The 13687-nt window shown below is 50.0% G+C and overlaps 1 protein-coding gene across 1 annotated transcript in view; it reads left to right on the plus strand.

Moving 5' to 3' along the window:
* ZMAT4 (zinc finger matrin-type 4) overlaps window positions 1–13687 on the plus strand; it is a 52310-nt gene that overhangs the window by 36827 nt on the left and 1796 nt on the right. The window contains exons 5-6 of the mRNA XM_083880275.1: window positions 3789–4016; window positions 9438–9534. Coding sequence (XP_083736401.1) covers window positions 3789–4016; window positions 9438–9534 — 325 coding nt within the window. The remainder of the gene's footprint in view (window positions 1–3788; window positions 4017–9437; window positions 9535–13687) is intronic.

Raw genomic sequence — 13687 nt, forward strand, 5'->3', positions numbered from 1 at the left:
CTCTTACAGGCACTTGATCTGGAAGATGAAGCTGAGCTCAGGAATACGTTAATAAGCACCTCCTTGCTCTCCAGGAGTTCTCAGAAATCTGCCCTTTGGACACAGCGTTTTTCTGGGCTTCCTACAGTCACCCAGCAATTTTCACTGGATTTTTTCCCCAGTTCTCTGTGGCTGGCACCAGGGAGCATTAAGTCTCTCAGAGAGAGTTTTAGAGACTCCACTCCTCATGAGTCCTGAGAGCCAACCAAGCACAGCCCTGAGTGTGCTGGATGCTCCCGGGGAGGATGTTCTGCTGCTTGATATTCTGGGGTTTCTGTCTCATCAATCCCAAAGAAAATCACATCTATTCTTAGACCCCTCACGGAGATCTACGTTCTCCTTCGCTGTTACCGCCCAGATGGAACACAGATGTCCCGTTCCCTGCCGGTGCTTTCAGGAGGAGAAGTGGCCCAGCAGTCGGGTTTCTCACAAAAACCGTGTCTCATCCTGACAGTGAAATAGTTGTGATCTTTCCTGGCGCTCTGCTGTACAAGGCTGCAGCCCTCAGAGGCTTTTTGTCACCAGAATTCCTCTAGTCATTTCCTACATCCTCTGTCAGCCTGCATCCCATCACCACCACGAGTAACAATCCACAGAATTGTGGGGGGAAAAGCTGCTGTCTTTGTCAGTCCAAGTGCGAGGACCTGCAGGCATCATTCCAGGAAAGTGGCAATGGGATCTCAGAAAGGACTGAGTAATTGGCTTTTTGGTTTGGTTGCAAGGATCTGTCCAGCAGCAGCTGGAGTCTTAGTCTGAGATTTCTGGGATTTCTTCTGAAGAAAATTGAGTTTCTCGGTGCCCCCCCTGTTGTGGCTCACTCACTTTCTCGTCCTCACGCTGAGTTTCTGGAGTGTGCCAATGGAAAAAGTTGGGTGCCATTTAAATACAGTTTGGAATAGAAAGCTTTGGATGTGAGAAAGAAGTCAAACATTAGTTCATTGCCAGAGTGCTAAAGTGTTTCTAACTTTGTATTTTGCCTCTTGCAGCAAAGTAAGACTTTCTCACTTCCCTCCTACAGCGAAAGGGAACGTAAGGCAGACTGTCATGAGCTATTTAGCATTTTGAAATACTTGAAATAGTCAAACTCACAGCTTTTATGTTTGTGTTTTAGATGGAGAAACATTTTTAACTTTTGACGTTTCATGAGTGTTTATTATTAATTTTCATGTCGCCGCTCAGGGAACGATGGCATTTGCTGTTCTGTAGTGCACTTCAAAATGATAAATCCGCATTTGTGGAGAAGACAACTTTCATCTGTTTCTCTTTGGGAGAATTTGGTGGATTTGGGATGTTTTCATTGATTGCCAGGCTGGGCTCAGCACACCTTAGAACTGCTGGGGGTTGTCAGTGGGACCTGAGGAAGGTGACTTTAAAGAGAATATTTTGCACTGTGAGTGCTAAGAGGAAATCCTTGCCCATGTGATGCAGGCAGGGGTCTCTGCTGTGGAGCTGCAGCCCACGATCTCAGGGGAGCCAGGTGTGGGTGTGGGCGTGGAGCAGGGCTGGGGGGGCATGGGGAGCTCTGGTGGCATCCCCTGCAGCAGGAGCACCAGCCCCCCCAGCAGCCCCCCTCCTGCAGGGCATTTAGGGGAGCACAAGGCACCCTCCTCATGGAGAGGGGCTCAGGGGCACAGCCACGGGGCTGCTGGGCTGGCTGGTGCCTGAGAGCAGAGATGCTCCTGTCAGGTTTCCTTAGTGAGCAGGAGATTTAACTCCTGTGGACGTCACCAGCTCCGTGAGCTTCAGCCTCCCTGGTCCCCCTCGGGCAGCAGTGTGCAGAGAAACGAGGAGAAAGCTGGGCAGAAGATTGGGTAGATTTAACTTCATAGCCTGGGGCTGGAGGAACAACAACTCAGATCTGTGACAGAGCTCCTGGGCTGCCAAAATTGCTGGTTGTTTGTAATGCTCCAAAGGTCTCTGCAGCTCAGTGGGTTCCCTGGGCTCAGCCCTGCCCAGGGGTTCTGCAGAGGGCTGGGCCCCCCTGGCATGGCCAGGGCTGTCCAGGTGTGTGTGGCATCTCTGGGCTCTGGGCAGGGACCCTTCCTGCAGGGAGGCTCCTGGGGAGTGCAGGAACACATCTGCAAGAACCAAGCTGGGCTTGCTTTTCATGGGTCAGGCACGTGCAAAGTCTGTGTAATCCCAGTTTGAACAGGAAATATTGCAGGAGTGCGGGAGTGCAGGAACACGTCTGCAAGAAGCAGGCTCTGCTTGCTTTTCATGTGTCAGGCACATGCAAAGTCTGTGTAATCCCAGTTTGAACAGGAAATATTGCAATTCCCCATTTTTCTTCCTAATGACAGCGCTGGCCGCTGGCTTTGCTCTTTGCTCACAGTGGCAGTTCTGCTGCATGCACCTTGGAGAGGGGCTGGGCTAAGTCTCTCCTGCTGGAACCATAGAAAATACTTTTTTTTAGGAGCAAAATCCAGCCAGACCCTGCCTGACCCTGCCTGGAGCAGCTCTTCAGGGGCAGCGTCATCACTGCTGGAACTCTGATACCTTGGCAGTCATCATCAAAAACAATAGAAGGTTATAAACCCCTGGAAATTGATAAGGTTGTAAGTAATGTTATATGTAAGATAGAATTTCCTTGAAGGGTGTCCCTTACTGAGCAGGTCAGCAGAAGATTTATAACAATATTAACTTTCTCCATGGAGTCAATCACAGTGGGCTCCAGGCATAATTATATCTCTAAATTTATCCCTGTGCTGCTGTTCCTGGTGTCAGACACTGCGGTGGGTTTGACATTTGCTGCCCTGTGCACTCATCAGGGCTCAGCTGGATCATCCCCTGATCAAAGACAGCCACCACACGCCCCTTGCCACCTCCAAATGTGCCTATTCCAGTACCATGGAGAGAGCAGGTTGTTAATTATTTAAAGAGCAGACATTTCATCCGGAAAAGAAAAGAAAAGGAAAGCCACATAAAAGGGAATTTTTGAATGAGGTGTGATAATTAAGTGCTAGTCATTGTATATTTTTGTGTTCCAGTGTTACCTGAACTTTATTTTACTTCAAACTCTTTTTTTCCGTATGACTTGCATTGTACGAAGTTGGGAAACTCTGTTGAACAAAGTGCATTCCATTATATAAAGACTAATCACTCACTTTTCTTTGGAATGATTTGGGGGTCATGTTTGTGTTCCTGGATGAGCTTTTGATGAATCTGAAGGAAAATAGAATTAAATTAAGGTCGTGTGTCGCTGGTACCTGATAATTCAGAATGAGAAGAACTTTGAAGGATGGGACTGACTTGAGTAATTTTTTTTTTTCTTTCATCTGTGACAGCTTGCAATGACTATGGCTTTTCCCGTTCTTTCTGAGACCAACTAAATTGAAAAATAAGAATCCTGAGATAATGATAAATACGTGTCTCTATCCTGAGAAGGAGATGGCTCTGCACGGTGTATTTATTCTCCACTGACGATTTTTCCTGGGAGTAGCAATTCAGGCAGGATAAGTTTAGCAAATTTAGTCAGAACAGTGATAAGATGTGTAACTGCACTGAGAGCATCCTCCTTCCCCGGTTAGTGAGATGCAGAAAGCTGAGGAACAGTCCCGGGCTGTCCTTTCATGATGCTTTTTTTAATGAGAGAGATGGTAGCTTTCCAAGCAGCGCCATCCAAAATATCCACCGGGACCCTGCAACTGTGGCTAATTATTCCCCGTGTCTAATGTGGGCTCTGCCTCAGGGTGTGACGTTCCCGAGGCAGCACAGGGAGAGCTCATGTCTGAACGTTTTGCCTTTTGCAGAGGCTGCCCTGGGCTCCCTGAAGGCACCGCACACAGACAGAGCCCCGGCGGTGCCGCCGCCGCCTCAGCGTCGCGACTCGGACCGGTACTGCCAGCTCTGCACGGCCTGGTTCAACAACCCCCTGATGGCACAGCAGCACTACGACGGCAAAAAGCACAAGAAGAACGCGGCCAGGGCCGACCTCCTGGAGCAGCTGGGGAAGACCCTGGACCTGGGGGAGCTGCGAGGTGAGACACCTGCACGTGCACCTGCTCCCCACGGCATCCCTCGCCCAGTGGTGCAGGGAGCCCCAGGTGCTGCTTCACCAGGTTCCCAGTTCTGTAAACCATCCCCTGCTCCAGAATATCAGCCTGCAGCTTTAGGAGCCCCAGGTGCTGGTGTTGCTTCAACAGGTTCCCAGTTCTGTAAAACATTCCCCTGCTCCAGATTTTCAGCCTGCAACTTTAGGAGCTTGAGGTGCTGGTTCTGCTTCATGAAGTCCCCAGTTCTGTAAAACAATCCCCTGTTCCAGAATATCAGCCTGCAGCTTTAGCAGAGTCCTTTCAAAGTTGTTTCCTGGGTATCTCTTTTGCTTTCTCCTAAAATAGTCCTTTCCATCAGTGCACACACCTGTCCTCGAGCAAGTGTGGCCTGTCCCTGGGAGAGGAGAGCACGTTACAGCTCAGCCCCGTGCAGAAGTGCAGAAGTGCAGGCAGGAGGCAGAGCACTCCCTGTATCTCCCTGATGGAGAGTGGGACAACTGTCTTCCATGATTTAATTAGTGTTTGCAAAATGCTCTGATGGCCCTGGGTCAGCAGCAGCAGCAACAGGAGCTGAGCATTTGCCACAGGGATGTTAAACACAAGTTTTTTGTGTTCCCGCTGAAGGGAGAGGAGGTTTTCTTCATCTGTCTGTCCGTCCATCCATGGTGGCCCCACAGGGAGGGCTCTGGCACCTGCAGGGTCCCTGTGGGAGCTGTGGGAGCTGTGCCCTGGGCTTGGCCCCTCTGGGAGCCACCCTTGGCCAGCAGCCTCAGCAGCTGGAGGCCCCCCAGCATCCCCAGCCCTCCTGAGCCTGTGATGGGGAGGTGCAGTTTGTGTCAGCTGAGGATGTGCCCAGGGCTGAATCTTGACAAGATCCTGTTTGCTCTGAGGTGGAGGCACAGGAGAGGTTCCAGCCTTTTGTCTCTCAGTCCCATGTGCACACAGGGACCCGACTGAGGCAGCTGAGGGAGAAGGACAAGTTTGATTCACAGCCATGTGGGAGAGCTTTGGTTTGCCAGTGAGGCTTTGCAATAAGGTTTTGGTACACCTGGTATTTTCTTCTTTGCTAAATGAAATAATTTTTCTTCAGATACTAATGACTCTACAGTATATTGTGCATTTCTTGATCTCCCATAAACCTTGTAATGGTTATCTTGATCCTCCTGAGCTACCTAGTGTGACTCACGGTGCCATCAATGATTCATGTTGGCTGAGTCACCACCCGCTGCTGGAAATACGTGGGAATAAAACCTGGGGCAATAACATGGAAGTGCTCAGTGCTTTGAACAGTGCCAAGCTCAGGAGTGGCTGAGGAGGATGTCATTAACTGTAAATAAATCAATCGGGAAGTGTTTTATTCATTTAGCTCCTGGGAGGGTTGAGATTGGAGGCCCTTCACAGCCTCGTCAACTGCTGGTTTTTACCTTCACGGTGGTGCTGTGCAGGGTTGGGGTTTGCAGTGGATCCAGAATGGTCCTGCCGGGGTCTGTGGGTGACAGCAGAGGGGACAGCAGGGTGACAGCAGAGGGGACAGCAGGGCTGTGTGTGTGCCTGGTGCAGGGGCACAGGTGTGCTGCTCTGCTGGGACACCTCAGGGTGCTGTTTCAGGGGTCACCCTGCAGTGCCCAGGGCTCCACAGCCCCACTGGAGCTCTCCCTGAGCCCGCCAGGCTGGGAAAGCTTTCTCACTTGTTCCAACCAGGTCATGAGCATCTGTCCATCCGTGTCCATCCAGAGGTGCTCTCCTGGATGCATTTAGCATTTAGCTTTTAGCTGCAAGGTTAGAGCGGATCTTTACAGGTGCTGAGAGCAGTCTCTGAACACAGAACGATTTCCAGCTCGTGCCTGAGCAAAGAGCCTCCCTTGGCAGGAACATCATGTTTACCTGCAGGGCAACAGAGGCAGCAGGGCGTGGCTGTGGTGGGGACAACATCCCCACACTCTCCACGCTGTCTTTGCTGCCTCAGTTTTCCCTGGATTGCAAAGTCATCTCCTTCCTCTGCATCCCCGGTGGCTTCTCCCATCACAGCTTAAATATTAATTCTATTTTGACTAGTGTGGGAGATGAACATTTGATGCATTGTGTGAGCCTGGAACAGGCAGTGTCAGTTGAAGTACAACATTTCAGCAGCCTTTGATGTTTTGATAATGGCTGTAATAAAATATTTATTGATAAATATGAATGTATATTTAGAGAAATAAGAATAGAGATATATTTTTGGACAATTGATATTTATAGGAAACAAAAACATTGATTCTTCTCGCCAAGTGCTCATCCTGCAATTTTGAAGTCTTATTTTCTTCTCAGAAATAAGAATGAGGAGAGGAAAAACAAGAAAAAAAAAAAGGAGAAATGAGCATTGTTTCTGCAGTCTGTGTTGAGTTAAAGCTGCAGCACAGGGCACACAGATTCCTTTTCCTTGGCTGAATAGAGAGCAGTGTCCAGCCCACTCTCAGAGCAGTTCTGTGTGCTTTTCCAGCTGTGGCACAGCTGCCTTGGGTCCCACCCCACTCTGGGGCTGTCCTGGAATTCCTGCTGCTCCTGCTGGGCAGGGAAACATGGGAACACACCCTGAAAGGGGAAGAAATTGGGAGTTTTCTGCCTCCCCTGGCTGCCCCTGCACCCTGGCACAGGTCATAGGAGGACAAAGCCCCAGACTCCAGGCTCTGCTCTGAACAACCTGTGGCTGTTGCAGCACAGGGTGGCCACGGCTCAGCTGGAGGCTCCACCTGACAGCTCCCACCCTGCCCAGCCTGCACCAGGCACAGCCAGGAGGGATGTCGGGTTCCCTCCATCAAGTCACACCTCAGCAGGTTTAGTTCATGTTTAGTTCATGCCCCCCATGGCCCAGCCCCCCAGTTCCCTCCCCAAGGCAGGTGGGCTCTGCACTGGTAGTGGTTTGGGATGGAGCTGGAGCTGGGGCTGAGCCAAACCCTGCAACAGGTGCTCTGAATCCCTAAAATAAAGCCCAGCAGCCCCTGCAGTACAGATGGACCAGGGCATGGAGATGATGTCACTTGGAGCCTTTGTGTTCTCAGGTAAATTGGTGATGCTGCAGATGCTTCCTCCCAGAATCAGGCAAAGAGCCGCGTTTCCTTTCTCATCTCAGCTCATAATTTCTTTGTATGCCTTATAAATACTTCTCATTCTGTGCTGTCACTTGTGGTTAGTAAGAAGCAGTTTAACAAGAACTCCCCTGGAATGGGTTTTAATGCATTTTATGCAGGATGACATTAATAACTTGACTTGTTAATATTTCATTTAATGGGGATAGGAGGACATTCAATTTTACATGAACGCATGTCACGCTGCAGGGGAGGCAATGCTGAGGATGCAAAGGGGATGTGGATAAAGCCAGAGCCCAGCAGCTCCAGGATGGGCTGCCCAGGCTGGGACCCCCTTCCCATCACAGGAGGCCTGTAGGGCTGAGCTCAGCCCCAGTGCACTGCCTGGGGAGTTTTAGGAAACCAGTTTCAGCCAAGCAGCAGCTTTGGTGAGCTCCAGTGAGGTCAAATCCTGGTAATTTTTATATCCTGGAAGTGATTATTGCCTGTGGTCTCATCCTGCTGTTCACTTGAGGCCACTTTCCTCTCTCCATCTCCTCCCAGTCCATGGAACCAGCCCAGTCTGTGGCTGCACGTTCCAGCATTAGGGAAGAGCTGCCCCAGGGAACAGCTCTGGGTTCCCTGCACAGAACACAGGGAGGAAAAACAGGGTTCCCCCTGGTTCATCTCTGTGAGTAGCCTTGACATGCTGAGGGGGAAAATCATCCTCCCCAGTCAGGAGCTGCATTTGCTGAAGGCGTTTCCACCTACACCAGTAATTAAGATTCACTGAGGCTGCTGTTAACTCGCTGCTAAATTGGCTGAGCAGCAGAACCTTATTACCTTAAATTAAAGTATTACCTGTTTTTGAGTTCCCCAGTCCTGCTCTGCCATGGGGGGATCCTGGTGGGGTCCAAGTTCTCAGTCTGCTGACACATCATGTCCTGCCCTTCCCATTCCTTCACCTGCATCTGTAGATTCATGTGGCTTCTGGTTTAATAAAGGAAACAGGAGCTGCCAGCAATGGACAAAGGGCACGACAGTAAAATCATCACAGCTCCATCAAGAATAAATTCTGTAAGGAGAAAAATCTATATGCACATTTGCAAATTGATTTTTTGTTCTGTGCCACATCATGACATGGAAATGCAGAAAATACTTAAATACTTCTGCACTTGCTGGCGTGGTTGTTTTCAAGCACTCATCTGAATAATTCTGAGATATTATTTAAAGATGATTTTCATGTTGTGCCAAATTCCTGGGTGAGAGATATTATTAAGCGTTTGAGAAGAGTGAGGCTGTTGGTGTAGCTGGTGTAGTCTGGAGTGCAGAACAAGAAAAGGGATTTTTTGAGAGCCTGTAGGTCCAGCTGGGGTGGGGTCAGTGTGTTTATTACCTGTGCAGTTAATTATGGTGAGCATGGACTGATCGAATTTGAGAATGCCACATGTCATTTGTTCTAAATGAGCTTTTTTAACTATTTTGGCAAAGAAATAATAGTGTAGAAAGCCAGAAGAGACCACTACAAATAACATCAGAACTGTTCCTAAGGAGCACAGCAATCCCTGGTAGGAATCCCATGGCTGCAGTGTTTTTGAGCAGAGCCCTTAGTTCTGCTGGGGACAGTGTGTCCTGCAGCCAGGGGACAACCCAACAGGTGAGAGCTCCTGCTTTGGCCTTGGGTGGCTGCCTGGTGCCCCTGCACTCCACCAGCCCTGACCTTCAGCCAGGGGCTGCCCACTGTGGGCTGCTGGAGACTGTGCTTGCCTGGCTCACTTTGGTGGATAAATCAGAGTGGATCCCTCTGGGGAAAAGAGAGTTCCTGAGTGATCTGGCTGCTGTGCCAGATGAATGTGCCTCGAGTGTGAGCACAGCAATGATGCCCTGAGGAGGGCACAGGAGAGATGCACCACACTCTCAGGAGGGATCAGCCTTTCAACTTGGCTTTCTTCTGCTCAGGTCTAAAAATATTCATTTAGGTTTCTCCAATGCTCGGATACCCTGCCTGGCCTGGAAAAGTAAATAGATGGGTCACTGTAAAGAATAATGTCTGTGAAACTGGAAATGAAATGTGGGATCCAAGTATCTTCTAATTACCCAGAAGTTTTCTTGGAGCATAGGTTACTGCCTTTTTTTTTTTTTTTTTTTTTTTTTTTTTTTTTTTTTTTTTTTTTTTTTTTCCCTAATTCTCCCTCTTTCTTCAATCATTTTAGCTTATTTGTACTTCCCAGCTGCCCTTTTGACTCTGAACAGTCCACAGCCCAGGCACAAGAGTGTTCCCCTGGTGCAGCCCCTGCCTCCCTGGCCCTGCCTGTGCAGCACCCCCAGCCCAGGGCTCACTAACTCTGGGTTCTCTTCACAGGGCTGAAGCGCAGCTACACCTGCAACATCTGCAATGTCACCCTGAACTCCATAGAGCAGTACCACGCACACCTGAAGGGCTCCAAACACCAGACCAAGTGAGTACCACAGGGCTCCTGCCAGGGCTGCAGGCAGTGTGTGCCTGCTGGGGTGGAATGGGCTGTGGCAGGGGTTTGCACTCCAGCTCCCTGTCAGCACTGGGGCTGTGCTCCAGGACCCAGCTCTGCTCTGGTTCCTGTAAAAACAGGTCCCAGGGCCACCTCCAGGTGGAGGAATGCAGGGCTGAGCCCACATGGGCTTGCTGGAGTCCCACTGACTCGTGGATAATGATACTGAGTCTGCAGCTTCTTTGGTGTGTGAAACCTCAGAAGAGACACGGTGAGCCCAAGGGGATTAGGTGTTTCCCAGTGAAACAGTTTTTGCTGTGATTTGGAGTAATTATGCGTTACCCAGCTCTGAGAACTGGGGGGAGTCTGCGCTGTCAATTACTACAAATTATTAAAATGAAGAGATGGAGATACATGATACCAGAGACTAGATTAATGAACTAATTGCTCTTAATGCACTTCTATGTGAGCTGTGGGAACCATTTCAGGGTGAATCAGTCGGAACTGCCCAGATTAGGAGTGGAATATAAAGGGATATACCCGAAGTGCTTCAGGTAGCTTTGGGGGCAGTCTGAAAGTGAGCAGGATGAGCAGAACTGGCAGTGACCACTAACGGCTCATTGTGCTTGAGCCAGCAAAGGACAAACCCAGCCCTTCCCCAGCTGATGCCAGGCTGTCACAGGTTCCTGGTATTATTCATGTTAGCTCTATTCTGTTTATTCAGGGAGCATTTGGGTGTGTTCCAGGTGCAGTGATGCAGCACACCTGGCAGTGCAGGTGTGCTGTGGGGCCAGGTGAGTGAGGCAGCCCTGGTTTGGGCAATCTGTGACCTCTGCTGCCTGCATCCCTTGCTCTTCTGCATCTCCCTGACGGGGGATCCCTGCCCAGCCAGGTGATATGAGAACACCTGGGACGGGGTGGGGATCCACACCCAGAGCAACAAATCCCACAGCTGGAAAACAGAGCTGAGAGCTCTTCCTCTTGGAATCCCGGAATGACAGATCTGTGCTGGGCTGCCCTGGCCCAGAGCTGTCATTTATCCTTCCCTTGCCAGTCCTTCCAAGTCTCTGTGATTGCTGCTGTGGTTGCTGTTGGTATCACTGTGGAGGATAAAGGAGTCTGTCTCAAACCAGAGCAGTCCCATGGATGGGAGATAGAGATGTGCAGGAAGATGTGTCACCAATTCCCCGCACCAGAGGGGTGCCTGGTCCTCTGGGTTATCCCCAAACCTTCTGCTCTGCTGTGGAGTCTCCTGCAATTAGCAGAGATTAAGAAATCTTAATTTCTAGTGCTGTGAATGAACACCTTGGGAAGTTATTAGTGCTTTGACTGTGGTAGGAGTGATGAGTGATGCCCTGGGCTCAGCCCCTTCTCAGTGCAAAGGGATGTGCTGGGCAGCACAAACAACAGATTTTGGCAGGGCTACATCTGTGTCTCTCTAGCTTTTCCAAGCATTTACCTCTTCTATACAAAAAAGGGACTTTAGGAATGCAGACCTGGCCCTTTGCTGAGTTTGCACAGCTGTGGTGTCCCTCCCCCTGGGTCAGTGCAGCTCCCAGGTGTGCTCCGTGCTGGGGGCAGGTGAGGATCATCCCCTACTTGCTCTCAGCCCCTGTTCCCACACTGGTTTCTGCTGTTCTCATTATCGTTGGTTAATGTCAAGGCTGTCCTCTGCCTCCTAACTCAGGCTGAAGCCACTGGGCTGCAGTTGCCAAGGCAACAAAACACTTTATGTAGCTGTCATACTACATACAGTTAAAGACTAAACAAACCTGGAGAAAGGGGCAGTTAGGGAAGGGCAGGGGTGAAGGGATACAGGGATTCTGCTCCGGGACAAAGGGCAAAACAGGGAACTGTGATTGCAGGAGGGGAGCTGACACCACCCAAAAAATACCAGGCAGATGAATTTCCTGAAAAGCTGCTTTGGGAGTTCAGGAGAGAAGAACTTCCATAAGCAATGAGCTGTGTTGTGGTTATTTATGACTGTTCCTCAGAGCTCTGCAGAGAGCTGCAGGCTGAGAGCCCCAGCTAGAGCTGCCTTAAATAACCCACCATGCACACCATGAGCCTGGCAGCTGTGGTGACCAGGGCCTGGCACTGCCCCGGGAGGGATGGGGGTCCTGGGGCTCCCTGGGCAGCACAAAACTTAAATTCTGTACCCTGCAGCTGAGCTGGTCCTCCCTGAGTGGCGTGGCCAGGAGAGATGAACCATTCAGGAACTTCAGGGGCTACCCCGGGGGCTTCTGACTGCATTTGTTTGCAGGAGATTCAGGACATCTGAATGCACAACCAATATGATTGAACAGAAGCCCCTTTATTATTTACCTTTAATTACAGTTATAGATTCTGAGCTGCTTGTTCACTCATCATCTCATTGGCAGGCACTCATTCCTCAGGACACTAATTGCTCAGGGTCCATCATCACCTTGTCCCTCCTTCATCTCGGTTTGGCATTCTTGGTAGTCAGTTTTTCAGCCTCTTGGTTCTTATTTCAGTCTTGTTTTTCTCAGTAACCTTGATGAATTCCTGAGAGTTCTGATAACAAAGGCTGCAGGTGGTTTGATCAGTTTCCTCACAAACGGTTTGCCTGGTAAAGAGAGTGGCCACAGTTTTGCAAATACATCACTACATTTGTTTGACCAAAAGAAGGGGGAAATGGGGCTTAGGAAGGAAGCTGGAAGTGCCTTGGCTGGTGTTCTGGTGTTGAATAAAAGATGCAGGAGGAGGGAGCTAATACTGAGCTGGTTCTTTTCCCTCCAGCCCGTGCATATGCAAAGCAGATAAATCTGCCAGCTCCCATTTTTTCTCCAGGGTGCAGGTACTTGAGCATAATTTGAAAATTAATGTTAAATGGCACACTGGGTGTGTGGGGAGTGCAGGGCTCAGCTCAGCTCCGAGGGGTGATGCTGCTGGCTCTGGGCACGTGCTGGCACAGAGCAAGTTTTGGAATGTGCACTCTGGAACATCTGCAGCGGGGAGGAGCACTAAACCTTTAATTAGGGATTTATGAACTGTGTAGAGATGATTGAGTCATTGTTTGACTTGCTTTCCAGAAATAGATGGAGGTTTGTTTTTTTTTTTTTTTTTTTTTTTTTTTTTTTTTTTTTTTTTTTTTTTTTTTATCTCCTCTCTCCTTCCCTCCTTTCCCCAAGAAGCAGAGAGAGAGCAGCAGAGCTGGGCAGGGTGCCAGGCAGGGCCAGTGCCTGCTCTGAGCCACGGTGGGCACCAGCAGCTCCTTCTGTGGGCACCAGCAGCAGCCACAATCCCAGCTGTCAGTGTTCCTTCTGAGAGATTGGGAGGGAGGCACATGCCAGCCTCACTCCTCACCGCTCTCCATTGGCTGGCAGAAACAAAACCTCCCTCTTTTCTCCTTTATGCAAAGTGTGAAGATGAAAAATCGCCGCGCAACAAACAACGGGGATTATAGTCCCAGATAGTTGTGAGGGGAGACAGAGGATATTCAGTGTCTGGGGTCAAAACAATTCTTGTGCAGAATGTTATCCTGGGGTTTGGTAAAAAGCATTTCCTGGGGAGGGGATGGGAACAGGCTGGGTCATCACCACAGCCTGGAGAAAATACCTGCCTTTAGGGAAGGTACCCCAGAGGGGCTGGGCTGGGCGTGAGGTGCCTCCTCTGGGTGTGAGGGTGGAAGGGGCAGAGGAGCTTTTTGCAGAGCAGAGAGCCCAGAGCCCTGCTCAGGGTGGGTGTCACCCCTGTCCAGCTGTGGGTCTGTCACACTCTGCAGAGGATGTGCTGGAGGGCTGGGGAGAGCTGAGCTCCCCTGCTCAGGCTGAGATCCAGCCCTGGTAATTAACAGTCTGACTGTGAGGGGATAACGATTCCCTCTCCCATAAAGAAGAATTTTGTCTTCTCGCCCTTCATTTTGTCTCTTTGATCAGCCAGGCCTCTCTGCCACATCTAGAGCTCACAAATGTATTCCAGGGTTTTATAATCACTCATTTGCACTTTCACAGATGCTAATACATGTCAGGGTTTCCCTTTCAGACTCAGGCTTCCGGGCTAATTTCAGGGTTTTTGCAGAGAGGGGACCCAATCCTGCCATCATTGGGGTAAAACCAATTCAATAATTAATTCTGAGGGGTTGGGAATGGTCATGTCTGGTAGGGGAGGTGGCTCTGCAGCC

The sequence above is a fragment of the Zosterops lateralis genome (genome assembly GCF_965231275.1).
Source record: "Zosterops lateralis genome assembly, chromosome: 30".
NCBI lineage: Eukaryota > Metazoa > Chordata > Aves > Passeriformes > Zosteropidae > Zosterops > Zosterops lateralis.